Below are 21,948 nucleotides of genomic sequence, written 5' to 3' on the forward strand. Positions count from 1 at the left end.
AAAAAGACTTCATCTTAACTCGATCATCTGCAAAGACTCTGTTTCCAAATATGATCACATTTACAGGTACTGGAGGGTTACGACTTCAATATCTTTTGTGGAGAACACAATTCAACTCATGATAAGTACTATAGCAAAAATAAAAAAGATTGGCAAAATGTTGAAAATTATTTAACCTGATTGATGGATATATGAGAATTTATCCTGAATTTTATGTATATTTGAAATTTTATTTCCTTAAAAAAAATTTTTTAAGAAGTATATGTGTCAAAGCAGAGACTTGAATAAATATTTGTACACCCATGTTCATAGCATTACTCACAATGGCCAAAAGGTGGGAGAAACCCAATGTTCATCAACAGATGAATGGATAAACAAAATGTGGTCTATACATACAAGGGAATGTATTCAGCCTTAAAAAGGAAGGAAATTTTGACACATGTTGCAACACAGATAAACCTTGACAACATTATGCTAAATGAAATAAGCCAGTCACAAAAGGATAAATATTGTATGATTCCTGTTTTTTGAGAAAGAGTCTGACTCTGTCGCCCAGGCTGGAGTGCAGTGGTACAATCTCAGCTCACTGCAATGTCCACCTCCCAAGTTCAAGCGATTCTCCTACCTCAGCCTCATGAGTAGCTGGGATTATACGCATGCGCCACCATACCTGGCTAATTTTTGTGTTTTTAGTAGAGACGGGGTTTCACCATGTTGGCGAACTCCAGGCTGGTCTCGAACTCCCAACCTCAGATGATCCATCTGCCTCGGCGTCCCAAAGTGCTGGGATTACAGGTGTGAACAACTGCATCTAGGTTTTTTTTGTTTTTTTTTTTTTTTAGACAGTCTCACTTGTTGCCCAGACTGGAGTGTGGTGGCAAACTCTCAACTCACTGCAACCTCCACCTCCTGGGTTCAAGTAGTCCTCCCACCTCAGCCTCCCGAGTAGCTGGGACTACAAGCATATGCCACCACACTCGGCTATTTTTTGTATTTTTAGTAGAGACAGGGTTTCACCATATTGGCCAGGCTGGTCTCAAACTCCTGACCTCAAGTGATCGGCCCACCTCAGCCTCCCAAAGTGCTGGGATTACAGGTGTGAGCCATCATACCTAGTCTGCAGTGGTAGATTCATAGGAGTGTTTAATTCCAAAAATCATTTTTCAGAAGTAATTTCATCTTCCCTATTACAATTACACTGCATTATAGTACTGCATTATGTACTTTTTTTTTCTTTTCTTTTGAGACAGGGTCTCCCTCTGGCGCCCAGACTGGAGTGTAGTGGCACAGTCATGGCTCACTGCAGCCTCGACCTCCCAGGCTCAAGTGATCCTCCTGCCTCAGCCTCCCATGTAGTTGGAACCACAAGTATACACTACCACACCCAGCTAATTTTTAAATTTTTAGTAGAGACAGGGCCTTTCCATGTTGCCCAGGTGGTCTTGAACTCCTGAGCCAAAGCATTCTTCCTGCCTTGGCTTCCCACAGTGCTTAGATTATAGGTGAGGGCTACCATGCCTGGCCTACTTTTTTAAAAAAAAAACAAACAAAAAAACAAGGTCTCACTGTGTTGGCTGGCCTCAAACTCCCAGGCTCAAGTGATCTTCCCACCCCCAGCCTGCCAAGTGGCTGGGACTGTAGGTGCAATGCCAAGGCACCTGGCTAGAAAGGATAACTTTTGAACAAATGAAGATAATCAGATCACAAGTACAGGCCGGGTGCGATGGCTCACCCCTGTAATCTCAGCACTTTGGGAGGCCGAGGCGGGCAGATCGCGAAGTCAGGAGATCGAGACCATCCTGGCTAACATGGTGAAACCCCATCCCTACTAAAATTACAAAATATTAGCCAGGAGTGGTGGCGGGCGCCTGTAGTCCCAGCGACTTGGGAGGCTGAGGCAGGAGAATGTCGTGAACGCGGGAGGCAGAGTTTGCAGTGAGCCGAGATGGCGCCACTGCACTTCAGCATGGGTGACAGAGTGAGACTCTGTCTCAAAAAAAAAGAAAAAGAATTTGGAGAGAATTTTGGATAAGGTGAAATTGACAGCAGAAATTCTGAGTTCAGCCAGGTGCAGTGGCTTGTACCTGTCATCCCAGCACTTTGGGAAGCCCAAGCGGTCAATCACCTGGGGTCAGGAGTTGGAGACCAGCCTGGCCAACATGGCAAAACCCCATCTATACTAAAAATAAAATAATAAAAAATAAATTAGCCAACCATGGTGGCACGCACCTGTATTCCCAACACTTTGGGAGGCCGAGGCAGGCAGATCACTTGAGGTCAGGAGTTCGAGACCAGCCTGGCCAACATGGTAAAACCCCGTCTCTACTAAAAATACAAAAGAAATTAGCCGGGCATGGTGGTGGGCACCTGTAATCCCAGCTACTTGGGGGCTGAGGCAGGAGAATCACTTGAACCTGGGAGGTGGAGGTTGCAGTGAGCTGAGATCACACCACTGTACTCCAGCCTGGGCGACAGAGCAAGACTCCATCTCAAAAAATAAATAAAACCATCAGATCTTGTGAGCATTCACTCACTATCATGACAACAGCATGGGGGGAAAACGCCCCCATGATCCAATCACTTCCCTCCCTCCACACGTGGGGATTACAGTTCAAGATGAGATTTGCATGGGGACACAGAGCCAAACCATGTCACACACAAATACACACACACACAGAGTAACACTTTTAGAATTGTGCTCAGGCCAGGCGCAGTGGCTCACGCCTGTAATCCCTGCACTCTGAGAGGCTGAAATGGATGGATCACCTGAGGTCAGAAGTTCAAGACCAGCCTGGACAACATGGTGAAACCCCGTCTCTACTAAAAATACAAAAATTAGCCAGCGTGGTGGTGCACACCTGTAATCCCAGCTACTCAGGAGGCTGAGGCAGGAGAATTGCTTGAACCCGGGAGGCGGAGGTTTCAGTGAGCCGATATCACGCCACTGCACTCCAGCCTGTGCAATGGAATGAGACTCCATCTCCAAAAGAAAAAGTTAAAAATAAAAATCATTTTTTTAATTTAAAGAGTTAGGTGAAGAGAAGGAAAAATGTGTGGTTCTTCAGAGGTCTTATAGACTTTACAGGCGTGAGCCACTGCACCCGGCCATGTTTTCTTTTTTAAAACACAAAATTGGCCAGGCGCGGTGGCTCATGCCTGTAATCCCAGCACTTTGGGAGGCCGAGGCGGGCGGATCATGAAGGTTAAATTTTTATATAATTTCTCATTTTTATTTATTCATCGAAAGAATTCCGATAAATTTTTTATTGCAATGGACTTTTTAAAATTGCGGTGGACTTATTTTTTTTTAAGATGAGTTCTTGTTCTGTCACCAGGCTGGAGTGCAGTGGCACAATCTCGGCTCACTGCAACCTCCAGCTCCTGGTTTAAGTGATTTGCAATGGACTTTTTCTATGGTTGGCAAATGATGGTCTTTTGTTTTGTTTTTTGTTTTGTTTTGAGACAAAACAAAAGGATCTTACTTTGTTGTCCTCTAAGCTGGAGTGCAGTGGCATGATCATGGCTCACCACAACTTCAATCTCCCAGGCTCAAACAATCTTCCCGCCTCAGCCTGCTTAGTAGCTGGGACTACAGATGCATGTCATGCCACCACACCTGGCTATTTGTATTTTTTATAGAGATTGGGTTTCACCATGTTGCTCAGGCTGGTCTTGAACTCCTGAGCTCAAGCGATCCTTCTGCCTCGGCCTCCCAAAGTGTTGGGATTACAGGCATGAGCCACTGCACCTGGCCATATTTTCTTTTTTAAAACATAAAATTGGCCAGGCGCAGTGGCTCACGCCTGTAATCCCAGCACTTTGGGAGGCCGAGGCGGGCGGATCATGAGGTCAGGAGATTGAGACCATCCTGGCTAACATGGTGAAACCCCGATTACTAAAAAAAAAAATACAAAAAATTAGCTGGGCCTGGTGGCTGGCACCTGTAGTCCCAGCTACTCGGGAGGCTGAGGCAGGAGAATGGTGTGAACCCCGGAGGCAGAGCTTGTAGTGAGCTGAGATCATGCCACTGTACTCCATCTCGGCAACAGAGCGAGACTCTGTCTCAAAAAAAAAAAAAAAAACTATTTATAAATATCTTATTTACTTCCATTTATTGATTTCTTTCTGTATTATATATAGACTCAAAACATTATCCTGGCCCAGAGCCATAAGCCAGTTATTCACATTTCATTGGTACCTCTTTGAGGTTTTTGGTTTTGTTTTAAAATATCAATCTTTATTTCTAATATAATTATAAAAACAATAAAATGAAATAAGGCAACCTCCTTTTTGGTAACTTAAATGTCATTAATGTCCCAGTGCCAAGATTTATATTCACTACACATTTAACCTGAAAGGAAAAAAAAAAAATTCCAAATCATCCATTTCTGTTCCTGCATCATATTCCAGCTTGGTAGCTAGTTACATCTCTATCCTTAAGTATATCAGTTACATTTTTGGAACATTTTGTCTTATAAAAAATGGAAGAACGAGAGTTTTTTAAAACTGAAAAAGCATTTATAAAATACCATATAGATTTTATGCCATATATACTAGGGATTGGTAACAGTTTAGAAGATACTTATTCAGACTTTTAAGTTATTTGTATCCTGGCTCGATCAGTACAAGTTGACTCAACTATAAACATTAGAGTAGTACATCTACCTCAGAAGGTAGTTGTGAATATTAAATAATATGGAGTGTATGAATGATGAAAGGAATTTATAAACCAAGGGAGTGAACAGGAGATTGCAACTCTTCAAATTGGTTAGATCAAAAGAAAGAAATATTAAGACGTAGAGTTCAAGTGAAACACTGGTACCACAAATCGTATTTGCTACAGTCACACCCACATTTGCTACAATCTATTCCTTGAGGACTTTTGTAGAACTTGAGAATTTCAGAAAGTTAAACCGTGAAAGTACCTTTTACTTTCTTCTTCATCCTCATTGTATACATTAATTAGCTTGTGTATGGTATGGGTGTGGGATTCCCAAGTCTCTGACTCTTATATTGCACTTTTCGCAGAAGAATAGAAGCCCAGATTGGTACACCATGACTTATTGGATAAATTGCTTCTGGGGTATCTAGATCCCATGATAATAATTTTCCTTAAAACTATAAGGCAGCCAGGTGTGGTGACTCATACCTGTAATCCCAGCACTTTGGGAGGCCAAGGCAGGGGGATTGCTTGAGCTCAGGAGTCCAAGACCAGCCTGAGAAACATAGTGGGATCTTGTCTCTACTAAAAATTAAAAAAAAAAAAAAAAAATTAGCCAGGTATAGTGGTGCATGCCTGCAGTCCCAGCTACAGGAGGCTGAGGCAGGAGGATCACTTGAGCCCAGGAGATAGAGGCTACAGTGAGCAATGATTGCACCACTGCACTCCAGCCTAGACAAGTGGCTGTCTCCAGCCACAGCAAGACCCTGTCTCTAAAAATAAAAATAAAAACCTACAAGGCAGTCAAAGCAAAGCAACACAGAGTTAGAAGAAAAACGACAACCAGGCATCTGTGACTGGAATCTTTTTTTTTTTTTTTTTTTAACCATACTCCCCTTCTCTTCCCTGGGTGTCTATTTTTATTAAATAAAGTGACCCCAGACGTTACCAGCGTGGCATTTTTTAAACCTAGGCAGATGCCTTAATTTGACCTAATTTATTCATTTATTTGTTTATTCAACAACTATTTATTGGACATTTAGTCTGTGTCAGGCATAATGCTAAGTGCTAAGGATGTGAAGATAAATCTCTGCTCTACTGAAATTCAGTCTAGTGGGAGAGAGAGAAAGTAAATAGTCTGTTTCTTTACTGTATGTTAAGTTATCCAATCGAGGTAGATACCAAGTGTTGAGGGAGCACAGACTTCACTGTTGTCAGTGAAGGATTCCTACAGGAAGTGTATCCTGGGGTGAGTCCTGAGAAATAAGTAAGAGTAGGAAGTTAGGATTGTTCATATAATTTTACTTCATCTTCTGCAAAGATGGAGAATACATACCAAATCATGGAGGCAAAAGAAAGCATGGCTAAGGTATGGTCTGGGGAAAGTAGGATAATTAGGGTAAGAAGCAGGAAAATGTTTGTTACAAGAATTGTGTATAAGAATTTATAATAGAGGCCAGGTGCAGTGGGTCACACCTGTGAATCTCACCACTCTGGGAGGCTGAGGTGGGTGGATCACTTGAGACCAGGAGTTCAAAACCAGCCTGGCCAACACGGTGAAACCCCATCTCTACTAAAATACAAAAATTAACTGGGCATGGTGGTGCACAACTATAGTTTCAGCTACTTGGTAGGCTGAGGCACAAGAATTGCTTGAACCTGGGAGACAGAGGTTGCAGTGAGCTGAGATCACACCACTGAACTCCAGCCTGGGCAACAGAGCAAGACTGTCTCAAAAAAAAAAAAATGTTAATGATCGAATAGAAGAAGGTAGATTATCATGATATGATATCTCACCAGATTTCTTTAGAATCCTAAAAGCCTCAGAAAGTATGCCATAGGGTTTCTAGGGAAAAGACCTTTTATGTGGTAGAATCAGGGCTGGGGTCCACTGTCCTGGTCTCCCCAGAAAGGGGTGTAGGCAGCATGGCTGTGACCCTCATAAACTTACCAGTGCCTACTACCTAATAATAGAATGGAGACCATGTTACCTGATTGTGAGCCTCTTCTTTCTTCTTCTTCTTCTTACTTTTTTTGGCAGGTACCCTAGAATACGTTTCCACACGGATCTTGTGGATGCCCACCTCTACTGTTTAAAAAAATACGTCGTGGATTTCCTAATGGAAAATGGGTAAGAAAAAGGGTGGTAGAGTCAAACCTACAGTGCTTAACTAGCTACTTTGTGAATTCTTTAAGTTTTAAACCTTCATATTTTAGATAACCAGTTTCTAAAAATAGCACAATAGCACAGTTCTCATTTTTGTTTTAGAAATGAAATTATGTCATCAACATAGTGTTGTTTTATCTGTACCACAGAGTCCCCTGCTTGTATTTTTGCAGCGTGTGTTATAATACGTCAACAAAATATTTTGTAACACTTGTAGTAACCCATGGTGCCTCTTTCTGCCCAGTTCCAGGCTCTTCTTCCCTCCTTCAACAGGATCGAGCTCCACAGCCCTTATGCTATTTGTCTCTAATTACATGTTCTTCTCCTAGGCAGTTATCCTATAGATGGGCCCTCTTAGCAAAGAGCTAGAGACTTAACCACAGAAGAGAAGAAGGAGAGCAAGTTTCCCCCCAATTTTAGAAAAGAAGTCCACTTCAATGAGTGCAGAGAAACAAAATGTGGCACACTTTCTGATTTTTTTTTTTTTTTTTTTTGAGAACAGAATTGTAGGACTTAAATAGTTTCCAGAGATTGTGTTTGGCAGATCACTGGACTTGAGTTTTCAAAGAGAAAACCCCTTTTGCAGTTAATCTCAAGGATTTTTTATAAGAAAAGCAGCTACAGTCCTCAAAGGAACAGGTGGGAAAAGATTTAATAACTGCATGGTTAAGAATAGGAGCAGCTAGCTTCCCTTGATGACTGCTGGATAAGTTTGGAAAGTTCACCAGTGCTATTCAAGGCAGAAACTTATCTAGGTGAACAGATACCACAGTAGGAAGAGGTATCTCAGACCATCTGGAGAAAAGAATTTGAGAACCTGAGTTTATTTTATTTTTTTTTTTTTTTATTTTTTTGAGACGGACTCTCACTCTGTAGCCCAGGCTGGAGTGCAGTGGCCGGATCTCAGCTCACTGCAAGCTCCGCCTCCCGGGTTTACGCCATTCTCCGGCCTCAGCCTCCCGAGTAGCTGGGACTACAGGCGCCCGCCACCTCGCCCGGCTAGTTTTTTGTATTTCTTAATAGAGACGGGGTTTCACCGTGTTAGCCAGGATGGTCTCGATCTCCTGACCTCGTGATCCACCCGTCTCGGCCTCCCAAAGTGCTGGGATTACAGGCTTGAGCCACCGCGCCCGGCCAGAGAACCTGAGTTTAAATGCTAGCTCTGCCTTTGGCTGATGGACTTGAATATATATCAGAATATTAAGAGGAAGGAGGATTGTTCCCCTGCCCAGTATGATCTTTCTTGCGGTGTCCTACCCCTCACCCCCCACCCCCCACAACACTTGCTAAGTTCCTATGGGGAGGCCCATGTAGAGCCAATGGTAAAACAAATCATTTGGACTTTTAGAAAGCTTTCCCAAGGATTGTTATATCTCTGTTTCCCCTACCAAGGACACTGTTGCCCTGCTCCCTTCTGACCTCTGAAAAATGTTTTCATTCCATCAACGCATACTTATTAAGCACTCATTATGAGGCAGGCATTGTGCTAAATCAGCCATGGGATCAATGATAAATAAACAGATATGGCCCTGCCCTCATAGAAATTACAGCCTGAGCTCCATGGTGGAACGTGGAGACCTTGCTTTTTAGATAGCAGGGTAACTTGTTGCCAAGATTTAGAGGGTGATCCAAGACCTATTTCTTAGTGACCAGTCTGGGCTGTTTGTATTCCAAAAATGAAATTAACTCTTGGCCATTGAAGAGTTTATTTTTCACTCTCAAATAAAAATGAAGTCATACGAAATGAGCCTAGGTCTTGATGGGCAGAGGGGACACAACTGTGTTAGAAAGGATGACTTTTTAAAAAATGATTTACTGTGGAAAATTTCACATAAATGCAAAAGTAAGGAAAATAATGAACTCCCATGTATCCATCACACAGTTTCAACAATTATCAACTCATTGTCAATTTTGTTTTATATATGCCACCATTTCTCTCCCCCCATTACCGTAAATTGTTTTAAAGTAAGGCATTTTGATATAATTTCATCTGTAAATATTTTGATATAATTTCATCTGTAAATATATTTCAGCATGAAAGGACCCTTCCAGGATAAAGATGATATTTAAAATAGATATATATTTTACGTATACATATATATATAGAGAGAGAGAGAGAGAGGCTCTTTTTTTTTTTTTTAATAAATACCTTAATATCATTATCACACCTACAAAAAACTGACAGTATTTTCTTAATACTATCAAAGAGGATTGTGGCTTTCAGTGTCTGTATATGCAGGCAGTTTTACAGCAAACCTAGTCATCTCATCCTGGTTGTTATGGCTTATTTGTAGCTCATTTGGCCAGTACCAGTTAGTTATTCCCACACCTGGCAAGTGTAGTGCAATGGTGTGTGTACCTTGAGGACAAACCTGAAGTTGGTGACGGCTATAGGTCCTGGCCAGAAGCTCTGCCAAATGGGACTTTCCCAGAACCTGCTGCAGTAGAGAATGATACAGAGCCTCAGCACATACTGTTTCCCCACCTCCAGATCTGTTTAGGAGACCCTTATCTCTTTCCTCCCCGCATCTACCTTCACCTCTCAGAATTGCTGCAATCAAAGAGCATATACTGAAAATTGATATATTTCAATATATTGGAAAAAGTAAAAAGGCACAGCAGGGCAAATTGGAATGTTACTTGAGGGAGAGTCTTTGTTCCTGGCTGGAATAGTGAAGGTCTTTGAAAAGTTGTGGGAGATGGGATTGAATTGGTTGGTGGTAGATAGCAGCATGTAGAAGGTCTTGAAAGCTGAGCAGGGAGTTACAAATCTTTAAACAGAATAGTCTTATAGGAAATAAGCAATGATGCAACCTGGCAAGTGAACATAAACCATTCTGCATGGGAAAGAGATTTCTTCAAGATAAGTAGGAGGCATTTATAATCATCTGGTCATCAAATGATGACTCCTTTTAATGGAAAGAGTAAACCTAGGAGACCCAGCTTCAAGAAAGGACTGCTATAGCAATCCTTTGTTATATTTCACCTCTGAGAGTTAACATATTCTACCCTGTGTTCTTTATGTAGGAAAGCTTCATGTTTTCTACAAAGTCACACTTAGGTTTTGTTAGTTGTTTACATGTTAACATTTTCCACTCAAATTCTTTGAGAATGGATAGCTACCTGGATTTGTAAGGCATTCACTATATACTTGGTGAATGGGGGAAAGGAGATGTAGTGACAGGTAACAGAAGCAATTTAGTATTAATAATAATGAAAGAAGAGAGGTGGGTTTCCACAGTTGACTAAGCAGAAAAGCTATAAGGAGAACTGCAGAGAGAAGAAAATCTGTACTCTCTTTGATGAGAAGTTAGTAACTATACACACTTTACAAGTTTTTTATCCACTTCTGAATGTGGTATGATAGATGAATGTTCCACAGAATCTGTTGAACATTTTAATTCAAAATGTGTTGGATTCTATGTCCAGGGCCAAAGCAGAGCTTAGTCTGAGTATTGTGACTGTGATACCTCTTGATAACTGAGTGTTCCTCCCTCTTTTACAATGTCAGCTGGATTAAGCCTAAAGAAGCTGATCTCTTAGGAGATCTAGAAGCCCAGGTATTGGCCCAGCTCTTTGCTTGCCTTAGTAGGAGTTGCTCCTAGACCTGAGTCAGGGCCCTAGATTGGCACTGACCCTATGAAGGCCTCAAGCAATATGCCAGTATGCCAACTTTGTGAGCTAAAGCCATGGGCAATATATGCCAGGCAATATATACCAGGATTAGTCTTGACTTCCTTTTAGTACAGAACTTCTCCCAACCCCGCCCCCCCCCCGCAAATTTATCTTTCTCTCTTTAAGAGACTTAAAGATTAGTCTCCTTAACAGGGAGAATTGAGACTGATTACTTCCTTCTTGTCCAGAAGTATCCATGGTTACAGTCACCCTCTTATAGTGTTAGAATCTGATATTGCCGTGCAGTGCTTATAGTCTTGGGGCTGGACCTTCAGAGCAGGAAGAGAGAGGAAAGAAAAAGATTTAACAGCACCTATCATGTACCAGGCCCTATGCTGGGTGCTTTTCACATATATTCACTTCTTAACAATAGTTCTTTCATTAGGTATTATATTATAGAGGAAGAAAATGCTCAAAAGTCATTTGCTCAATGTCATGCAGCTACAGCCTCAACAAAATCCATCACTATTTAATTGATTGCCAGCAACGTCCACCACAGATGTTGGATATCTCCATTGCTAACATGCTTATGCGCACATGCACATGACTCACACTTGGAAGAATAACAGAGCAGTCACAACTTCCTTGCCTCAGCTATGTCGGGATGCAGAGAAGTAAGGATAGGACCCACAAAGTGAAGTCAAGAGTTGGGGATAGGCAGCCATGGTAAGGTCAGAATCATGGTAATAATTAAAGCCACACACAAAATGAAGTTATGTTAGCTGGGCATGATGGCATATACCTCTAGTCTCACCTACTCAGGAGGCTGAGGTAGGAGGAGCACTTGAGCCCATGAGGTTGATGCTACAGTGAGCTATATATGATGGCACACTGCACTCCAGCCTGGTAGACACAAAGAGACCCTGTCTCTAAAAAAAGTTAAAAATTTAAAAAGATAAAAGTGTGGAATAGCTAGAAAGCCACGAGTAAGCACAAGACAGCAGAGTGGAGGTAAGAAGCAGAGATGAGGGACCAGATAGTGCCATGAGAGGTAGACAGTAGTAGTCTTGGTTTCTTACTGTTCAGTTCGGGCATCCATTAATTTGGCTGTACTTGGTTTCCTTACATGTCCTTAGATGTCCCAGAGGTTTCATGATGTGTCCTTTACTTCAGTAACAACAAGATTAAGCTAGGAGTATATGACTTACACACCTTCTCAACAGGGCTGTTATTGGGTGACTGCATACTGATATCTGAAGATGCAGGTGCTACCAAGAATAAATCAAGGTAGTCTCTTTGAACTTCTTAGTTGCATTCATTTTTATCTCTGGGACTTCTAGAAATCATCAGCTGCTGGGGAAGGGACAAAGTTCTAGCAGCACAGCACATTGTATGACTTATAAATAAAGAGTCCCCAGTTGAGCTAGCCTGTGCTATCTGAGGGTATCATGGGTCAGCCTATGGTAGGAAAGATAACCTTTTTAAAGAGGACTTAAAAACTGGAAGAATATATATAATTAAAGCACTCCCACAAAGAAGCATCATCATGGAGCCAGAAAATCTAAAACCAGAGGGAAAGGTATGTTTGGTTTGATGAAGATTTAAGAATAATCTCCCTGTAAGTATAATGGTTAATTGATGTCCTTTCCATCTATCTTTGTTCTCTGGCACATTCCTAAATATTTGTTGAAACATCCCTAGATGTTATTCCTGTAGGAAATGTCTCTCAATTTTTTCCCCTTTTACTACCACTTAGATTGGATATCCTTACTGTGCTACCATAATAATATTCTCTGCTTGTCTCCATCAGGCATAATTAACCATTCCCTCTTCTGATCTTGTATAGTCTTAAATTATTACATGCATCCCATTAAATTGTATTTACATGTCTGTCTTTTCCATCTTTTTGAAGTCCTTGAGGACAGACTTCATCCCTGATTCATCTTGTGACACAATAATAGATGCTCAGTAAATATAAAGGCAACCAAACTGTCAAGTGCATCTGAGGCCATGGATTTGCCTGTTTTGTTTCATTGTTGTAGTCCTACTGTCTAGAAGAGTGCCTGGCACGTTTTGGGCGCTCTGTGAATAAACTGAATAAATAGAATGTTGATTAGCCAGGTGAGGTGGCTCACACCTGTAATCCCAGCACTCTGGGAGGCTGAGGTGGTTGACTCACTTGGGCCCAGGAGTTTGAAACCAGCCTGGACAACAAAGTGAGACCCCGTCTCTACAGAAAATAGGAAATAGAAAAATTAGTCAGGTGTGGTGGCATGTGCCTATAGTTCAGCTACTCTGGAAGCTGTGAGGTGGGAGGATCACTTGAGCCTAGGAGAGAATTTGAGGCTGTGATCACGCCACTGCACTTAAGCCTGGGTAACAGAGCAAAAGGCTGTCTCAAAAAAAAAAAAAAAAAGTTTATTGATTTGACCTCTCCAGCCAGTAGGAGTAGGATCTGAACATGTTTTTCTTTCTCAAGTCCTGTGCACCAGCATTGAAATTTTATTCTTATGGAAGACGTCAGTATTTTGTCAACAAGGAAAAAAGGGTATCACAGAACTGTATACCAAATATCTAGCTTTTAAATCAGGACCCTTTAAGATAATTTCGTGTTTACTTTCCAGCTTTCTTTGGAGGAAAAAAAAAAAAACTGAGAACAAAGCATAGGGTTAACTCAGCAATTGCCTTTTCTTCCCAATTATAGCTCCACTGAGAGAAGAGGCAAGAAAACCCAAGTTTTTAGTCCTCTGCTTGGCTGACTTGAGTTCCAGGCCCTATAAAAGTAGGTTTTCTGTTCTCCCTCCTTCCTAATTCTTTGAAGGACTGAGTTGAAGTGAGACATTTGGGCAATTGTTAGTCTCTTTTGATTTGCTTACAAAGACAGAAAAGCCAGAATGCAAAAGTAGCCAAACTTTTTCTTTTGCCATGGACATCACTTTTAGGCATCTGGAATCTTGTGGTCACAAGGAGGGCCTGATCTCAGATCAAGGCAAAATAATAGAAGTATCAGGTTTGACTAGAACTAATAATCATGTGTTTTTTCAAGTATTGGAATTTTTTTTTTTTTTTTTTTTTTGAGACGGAGTCTCGCTCTGTCGCCCAGACTGGAGTGCAGTGGCCGGATCTCAGCTCACTGCAAGCTCCGCCTCCCGGGTTCACGCCATTCTCCTGCCTCAGCCTCCCGAGTAGCTGGGACTACAGGCGCCAGCCACCTCGCCCGGCTAGTTTTTTGTATTTTTTAGTAGAGACGGGGTTTCACCGTGTTAGCCAGGATGGTCTCGATCTCCTGACCTCGTGATCCGCCCGTCTCGGCCTCCCAAAGTGCTGGGATTACAGGCTTGAGCCACCGCGCCCGGCTTTTTTTTTTTTTGAGACAGAGCCTCACTCTGTCACCAGGCTGGAGTGCAGTGGAGCAATCTCTGCTCACTGCAACCTCCACCTCCCAGGTTCAAGCAATTCTCCTGTCTCAGCCTCCCGAGTATGTGGGACTACAGGCATGTGCTACCATGCCCAGCTAATTTTTGTATTTTTAGTAGAAACGGGGTTTCATTATTTTGGCCATTATTAGGGCAACTTATAGACAGAATCGTGATCTTGGGTGGGTGCAAGACAGGTAGATCTCCATACTGCAACCCCCCAGACCCAGAACCTATACCTTGGGGAAAAAAACATATGCTTTGGAAGGAATTTTCAAAAATCAAAGCAGTTTGTGACCTTAAGGCATTTAGCAAACCTAATATCTGACCTACCTAATTTAGACCAAATGTCTTTGTTTTACCGATAATCTTTAACATTTTTTATTTCCCAAAGATTACTAAAGTTACATAAACTAAAAGGCATTACAGTTTTTATTTTTCTTTCAAAATATTTAAGCGCTTATTTTTCTTTATGCCAATTAATTAGAGCTCTTTTACATAAATATCACACACATAACACATATATAAACTACACAGACAGACAGAAGAAGATCTGGTAGTTGTAAGATTTTTCTTTTTTTTTTTTTTTTTTTTTTTTTTTTTGAGACGGAGTCTTGCTCTGTCGCCCAGGCTGGAGTGCTGTGGCCGGATCTCAGCTCACTGCAAGCTCCGCCTCCCGGGTTTACGCCATTCTCCTGCCTCAGCCTCCCGAGTAGCTGGGACTACAGGCGCCCGTCACCTCGCCCGGCTAGTTTTTTGTATTTTTTAGTAGAGATGGGGTTTCACCATGTTAACCAGGATGGTCTCGATCTCCTGACCTTGTGATCCACCCGTCTCGGCCTCCCAAAGTGCTGGGATTACAGGCTTGAGCCACCGCGCCCGGCCTAGTTGTAAGATTTTTCATTTGCCAGTTTCTTAATTGGATTACTGGCCTCATGGTAGAGCCCTTCAAGAAACAGGGCTAGGAAAACATGCAGTTTCTAGGGCCTAATAAGCAGGTACAGCTGAAAGACAAAAACAGACCCCCAAAAATTATGGGTCCCATTTTTATACCAGATCCTGGATCCCAAAAAGAGGGAATCAGCCCAGCTCCCATGGAAGTCTTATCTCTCAGTGGGGAGTGGGGACATTTCCATAACTTCTAGGTGGCCAAGAGCATGCTTCTCTGATGTAAATGTGCAAAGAGCCACGTATTCCCTAATAACTGCCATTAGCCATTGTTAAAAGTATATTTAGCCTTAGATTTTCAGAGGAATCTATCCACCACCCATTCCTGGGGTTTCATGAGGAAAACAGAGTTTTTTCCCAGAATGAGGTCTGTGACACCTGCTCTGTTTTTTGCAAGGAGTCCCAGTCTGTTAGAGCTTGAATATCCACTTTTAATTAAGCTGACTGGCCAGGTGCAGTGGCTCACACCTGTAATCCCAGCACTTTGGGAGACCAAGGCAGGTAGATCACTGGAGGTCAGGAGTTTGAGACCAGCCTGGGCAACATGGTGAAACCCCATCTCTACTAAAAATATAAAAAGTATCCAGGCGTGGTGGCATGTGCCTGTAATCCCAGCTACTCAGGAGGCTGAGGCAGGAGAATCCCTGGAACAGAGCAAGACTCCGTTTCAAAAAAAAAGATAAAAAATAAAATAAATAAAAATAAAAGCACTATGGTTAAAAGTCAGCTTAATTTCTTTTTTTTTTTTTCTTTTCCTTTTTTAAGATGGAGCCTCGCTCTGTCACCCAGGCTGGAGTACAGTGACACAATCTCAGCTCACTGCAACCTCCACCTCCCAGGTTCCAGCAATTCTACTGCCTCAGCTTGAGTAGCAGGGATTACAGGCATGCGCCACCACATCCGGCTAGTGTTTTGTATTTTTAGTAGAGATGCCATTTCACCATGTTGACCAGGCTGGTCTTGAACTCCTGACCTCAAGTGATCCACCCGCTTTGGCCTCCCAGAGTGCTGGGATTACAGGCGTGAGTCACCACTCCCAGCTATAAGCCTCTTTTAAAAAGCCCTTTTAAATTTCTTATTACCCAACTCTAGCCAGGCCACACTGACAATATTTCTGGCTTTTGAACTTGACCAAAGGTAACTTCACAGGTGCTTAGGGAAAGGAGAATTCAAGATGGTTTGTGGAGGGGAAGATAATCAACTAATGGTAAAGGTCACGCACATGTCAAACCAGAAAGGACTCATTCCCTAAGCCAGGAATTGAACCCAGGGCATCACTGTGAAAAGTCAAAGCCTTAGCTGCTGAGCTACAGCACTAGGAGTTTCCATTGCTCTTCCCGCTCTTCCCAGAAAGAGCCTAGAGTAGTTAATTTTGTGCTTGCAAAGGCTTTTAACTACTCAAGATAATTTTTAGAGGTAGCTATGACATGAATCCCAGAATTCCTATTCCCTGGAAGGAAGAGACCGAGAGAAAGTATGGCCACATGGTTACAAGGTCAAGTTCCCAAGGACATAGAACAAAATGGAGACCTCACCCAGTTTTTTTGTTTGTTTCAAGGACCTGCAGCAAAGTCTATTACTGACCAGCTTGCTGGCCATCTTGAGCAGTTTATGGGGTCCTAAGCCCCTAAGGTACCCCTCTTCATGACAGAACACAGACAAATTCATAGCACAAAATACATTAGATTCATTATGACTTAATTACTAGCCTTAGAATTCTTTTTCTCATTAATCAAAACTTTACAGAGGAGATAAACAGTGATTTTTACTATTCATCAGCCAATTTGCAGAGAGAGAGAGAGGCCAGAAGTCTCACTGGTAAGAAATTTTTACCCCTTTGCCAGCATGTCCTGTTTCTGGGTTCCCCTTCCCTGAGCAGCCCTAGCAACACTGCTTGCCACAGCGTCGCTCCGGGGGCCAAGCTGCATCACAAAGGAAAATCATGGAACCACAGACAAATTCCTCTCAGTTTTGCAAGTTGCCACCCAAACGGCTGCATGGTGGACTTGAATTCTAATATTTTCCATTCTGGACATAGCAAAACACATGTGACAAAACATAGACATTAGCCACCATATGGATGCTTAGCACCCACTATTGAAATGGCAAGACCCAAACTTGCCCCCGATTGGGCCCTGTCATCTTTATCCATTTTTAACCAAGAGGGACTTTATTAAGGGGAGGGCCTCTCACCCAGTCCCATCCTTTACTCAGGTAAGATGTACCCCCATTACATATCCAAAGTCAGCCAATTGGTGCTGCAGTCTGTTTCCTTTGGATCATATGGTAACTAAGCTAAAAGATTAGCAAATCTAATTTTGTAATCAATTAATCATTTAGGTGCCTCTTTTTTTGGGAGGGGGGGACAGTCTGGCTCTGTCACCCAGGCTGGAGTGAGTACAGTAGTGCGATCTCAGGTCACTGCAACCTCCGCCTCCTGAATTCAAGCATGCCTCAGCCTCCCAAGTAGCTGGGATTACAGGCCTGCACCATCATGCCTGGCTACTTTTTGTACTTTTAGTAGAGATGGGGTTTCACCATGTTGACCAGACTGGTCTTGAACTCCTGACCTCAAGTGATCCACCTGCCTTGGCCTCCCAAAGTGCTGGGATTACAGATGTGAGCCACCGTGCCCAGCCTTCGTAAAGTCTTTAAATAAAAATACTGAAATATTTTTAGAAGTGTCTGCATATCAATAAGCATTGCTAGATGAGTCTCGATGCACTTCAGTGCATTGTTCATTTGGAACGTTCTACTGTAAGTTATCTTTCGTAAGATTTCGCCATTTCTGTAAGACTTCACTGCTTACCAGCTAATGTATAAGCTGGAAGGAATTCAGTTTTCCAGAAATTAAGGATCCCATTTTTACCTAAAATATTCACTTTGCTCTCAGGTTCCCTTGATGAATTTAGCCAATGATTTTTCCTACCTAAGCACACAAGAAAAATGAAACAAAGGGGTAGAACACAAACATCCCTGTGAATTTTTAAGAGCCAAAGTTTACAACCCCTACAATATTACCATTTACAACCAGTTTCTTTCTGACCCAGTCAGATGTAAGAAGCTTCTAACTGGATCCAAGCCAGCTAATTACTGGATCAAATCCAATCCTGGACCCAGTTTGGATCAAGAAATTTGCTCAAATAAACTTGGATAGCTCAAAACACAAATCCTTGGAGCTCTGAAATCTGAGAGAGAGAGCTTACCCACAATCCCCAGTCACTCTGAGAGATCAGTGGACATAAGTGGGTCCTTGCAGGTACCTTGTTTGTTCCCTCAGCTCCTGGGGGTCATTAAAGCTCTACTTCAGATCCCACTTCTGACACCATCTGTTAAAAGAAAAACTCAAGCCAAATTAAGTTTAAAGGAGTTTATTTGATCTATTAATGACTCATGAATCAGGAAGCCCCCAGAAGCACAGCAAATTCAGAAAGACTCCAAGGATGCCTCATGGTCAGAGGCATTTGACAATTTTTAGACAAAAAAATGAAGTGACGTACAGAAATCAGAAGTGAGATACAGAAACAACTGGATTGGTTACAGCTCAGCATTTGCGTTATTTGAACACAGTTTGAACACTCAGCAGTGTATGAGTGGTTGAAGTATGGCTGCTTGGATTGGCCAATTCTCAGCTGTTGGTATAGGCACATACTCCTAAATTAGGTTTTCAGTCTCGTCTACCTATTAAGTTAGGATGCAGTTTGTCCACAAGCACTCAAATATAGAAGTACAAAGTCCTTCTCAGGCCATATTTAGTTTGCTTTAACATTCATAATTTCACTACTGTGAGATAACTATTGTGAACATTTTAGTGTATTTCCATGGTTTTATTTTCATATATATAGTGAGAATACATGCTTGAAGTCACACTTTAAAAATAATCTGGATCAGGTGCAGTGGCTCACGCCTGTAATCCCATCACTTTGGGAAGCTGAAGCAGGTCAAATCATGAGGTCAGGAGTTCGAGACCAGCCTGGCCAACATGGTGAAACCCCATCTCTACCAAAAATACAAAAAATTAGCCCAGTGTGGTGGCAGGTGCCTGTAATCCCAGCTACTCGGGAGGCTGAGACAGGAGAATCGCTTGAACCCAGGAGGCAGAGGTTGCAGTGGGCCGAGACCACACCACTGCACTCTAGTGAGACTCCGTCTAAAAAAATAATTTGCTTTTTTCATTGAGTATTATAAGCATTTTTTTTTCTATCATTAAAAAATTCTTGGCTGAGCACCGTGGCTCATGCCTGTAATCCCAGCACTTTGGGAGTCCAAGGTGGGCGGATCACGAGGTCAGGAGTTTGAGACCAGCCTGACCAACCTGGTGAAACCCCATCTCTACTAAAAATACAAAAAAAAAAAAAATTAGCCAAGCGTGGTGTCAGGCGCCTGTAATCCCAGCTACTCAGGAGGCTGAAGCAGGAGAATCACTTGAACCCGGGAGGCAGAGGTTGCAGTGAGCCAAGATCATGCCATTGCACTCCAAGCAAGACTCCGTCTAAAAAAAAAAAAAAAAAAAAATTCTTTACAGTCACAGTTTTGCCTATATGACATTCTGTTATAGAAGTATTTTGATCTTTCATTGTTGAATATTTTATTGTTCTCCATTTTTATAAATAACAGGGGAATACCTTTTTTTGAAAGATTCTTGTTTATAATCTGATGATTTCATCTATTCAGCAAATATTTACTGAGTAATGTATTTTTCTGAGGATAGACTTGGGTGAAATTATATGAATATTTTAAAGTCTTTTGCTATAGTGTTGCCAATTATTTTTCAGAGATTTTATCACTTTATATTTCAACTCCCATTATGTGACAGTAACTGTTCTCAAAGCACTCTTATCAGTAATGAAAATTGTTTTAAATCAGTTAATTTAGTTAGAGGAGAAACTGCATCTTATTTTAGTTTTTTACTTCTTTGAAAATATTTTATGTGTTTTTTGAACATTTATATCTGCTTATTAAGAATATTCTTTGCCCTATTCATAGCAATTATTTTATCTTTTTATTTGGTGGGATTGTTTGTTTACGGCTAGTAGTCAAGTCTATTGTTCTCCTTTGTGATTGCTTGAGAAGAGCTTATGATTTCATAAGATAAAACAGGTGTTTCTAGGAAGGCTGTGTATCAGAGGGAAAGGAGAAAGTAAGGTTGACCCAGGGCACTGTATCCAGCTTGTGGCCTTTAGGCCCAGGATGTTCATAATGGTTCACTGTAGCTTTGTAACATTTCTTGGCACAGCTCTGAGCTGCCTCCACTTTAGGAAGCAGGAAGAGTAATTGTTTCCTTTATTATGCTTCTAAGCCAACTGCATTATGGGGATTGACCTAATGTTGAGCTTCAGCAGAGGTGGGTGGGACTTGGCAGGGCTGTTTCATAGCGTCTCTTCAAAATCACAGATCCTCTCAAATGGCTCTGCCTGATGGGGCCACGTGCCAAGGCTCGTCTGCTTGCCTCTTGCAGTGACAGTTCTTTTTGGTCCATAATGTAAATATCATGGCCCTGAAATCCCCCAGCTGTCCGTGCTTTGTCATTTCTTCAAAGGGAACTGACTTGTTTTCCAATGGAAGAGGAACATTTGCTGCCCACACTAGTTTGAAGCATTAAAAGGGGAGAAAAAGAGCTAAGAGTAAGTGTTGTTTCATTCTTCGCATTCACATGGAAATTTTTAAATCTCCATCAAAGGATCAGAAGAAAAATCACATTGAAATTCAACACAAGAGCTCATAGCTTAACACAGAATTTTTCAAAGATATTTGACTTGATCCTTTAAAAATTACAAAAACCGTGAACTGTATAGCTCCAGGGTTCATAATTTTCCTTATCCTCCTCAGCCTCTGCCTCTGTCTTGCCTTCCTACCTACACTCCATCTGTGTGGTCCTGTGTCAGCATGCAGAGCTTCTTTGAATGGGGGCTGGGAGAGGTGGTGGGAAGTATTCAGCAAGTCGGGTTTATAGAGCTGCCCATACTTTAACCCCTCTCTCAGGCCTCATTATCTCATCTCTCAGAATATTGTAACTGGTCTCCCTTTCTTCAGTTTCCTTATTCCAGGCTTTCTTCCACACTGCTACCAGAATTACCTTACTAAGAGAGAAAACTGATCAGGTCACTTTCTTACTTAAAAACTACCACTGTCGGCTGGGCGCGGTGCCTCAAGCCTGTAATCCCAGCACTTTGGGAGGCCGAGACGGGCGGATCACAAGGTCAGGAGATCGAGACCATCCTGGCTAACACTGTGAAACCCCATCTCTACCAAAAATACAAAAAACTAGTCGGGCGAGGTGGTGGGCGCCTGTAGTCCCAGCTACTCGGGAGGCTGAGGCGGGAGAATGGCGTGAACTCAGGAGGCGGAGCTTGCAGTGAGCTGAGATCCGGCCACTACACTCCAGCCTGGGCGACAGAGCGAGACTCCATCTCAAAAATAAAAAATAAACTACCACTGGCAGCCGGGTGCTGTGGCTCACACCTGTAATCCCAGCACTTTGGGAGTGCAAGGTGGGAGGATTGCTTGAGTCCAGGAGTTCGAGACCAGCCTGGGCAACACAGTGAGACTTTGCCTCTACAAATAATAAAAAAATTAGCTGGGCATGGTGGCACGTGCCTGTGGTCCCAGCTACTTGGGAGGCCAAGGCAGGAGGATCACTTGAGCCCGGGTGGTCAAGACTGCAGTGAGTTGTGATTGCACCACTGCACTCTAGCCTGGGCAGCAGAGCGAGACCCTGTCTAAAAAGAAAAAATTACCACTGGCTTTTCAGTCCAGACTTTCTAGACTGCCACTGTAACTCCCCAGTGGGTTCATCTTACCTGCTGCCGAGATAGAGACGATTTATCAAGATGGGACAATTGCAATAAAGAGTTTAATACACATAGTGGCAGCTAAATGGGAAACCAGAATTTTATTATTACTCAAATCAGCTTCCCCCAAAATTCTGAGGCTAGGGCTTTTCAAGGATAGTTTGGTAGGCAGGGTAGGGAATGGGTGCTGCTGATTGGTTGGGGATGCAATCACAGGGGTGTGGAAGACAGTCCTCCGCTGAGTCCAGTTCTGGGTGGGGGCCACAGAGGGGTCACTGGTCCCAGTGGAGTCATCCAGTCATCAGAAATGCAAAAGTCAGAAAAGACATCCTAAAAAGCCAATCTTAGGTT

The 21,948-nt window shown here is 42.3% G+C and overlaps 1 protein-coding gene across 7 annotated transcripts in view; it reads left to right on the forward strand.

Annotated features, from left to right (window-relative positions):
- The window catches only part of EIF2B3 (eukaryotic translation initiation factor 2B subunit gamma), a 146,259-nt gene that overhangs the window by 93,300 nt on the left and 31,011 nt on the right, over positions 1 to 21,948 (forward strand). For 4 of the 7 annotated variants that reach the window (XM_074008645.1, XM_015451901.4, XM_074008641.1 and 1 more), the window contains one exon: positions 6,702 to 6,791. The exons of the other annotated variants lie outside the window; for them this stretch is intronic. In XM_074008645.1, coding sequence (XP_073864746.1) covers positions 6,702 to 6,791 — 90 coding nt within the window. The remainder of the gene's footprint in view (positions 1 to 6,701; positions 6,792 to 21,948) is intronic. 7 annotated transcript variants of the gene reach the window in all.

The sequence above is a fragment of the Macaca fascicularis genome, chromosome 1 (assembly GCF_037993035.2).
Source record: "Macaca fascicularis isolate 582-1 chromosome 1, T2T-MFA8v1.1".
Lineage (NCBI taxonomy): Eukaryota > Metazoa > Chordata > Mammalia > Primates > Cercopithecidae > Macaca > Macaca fascicularis.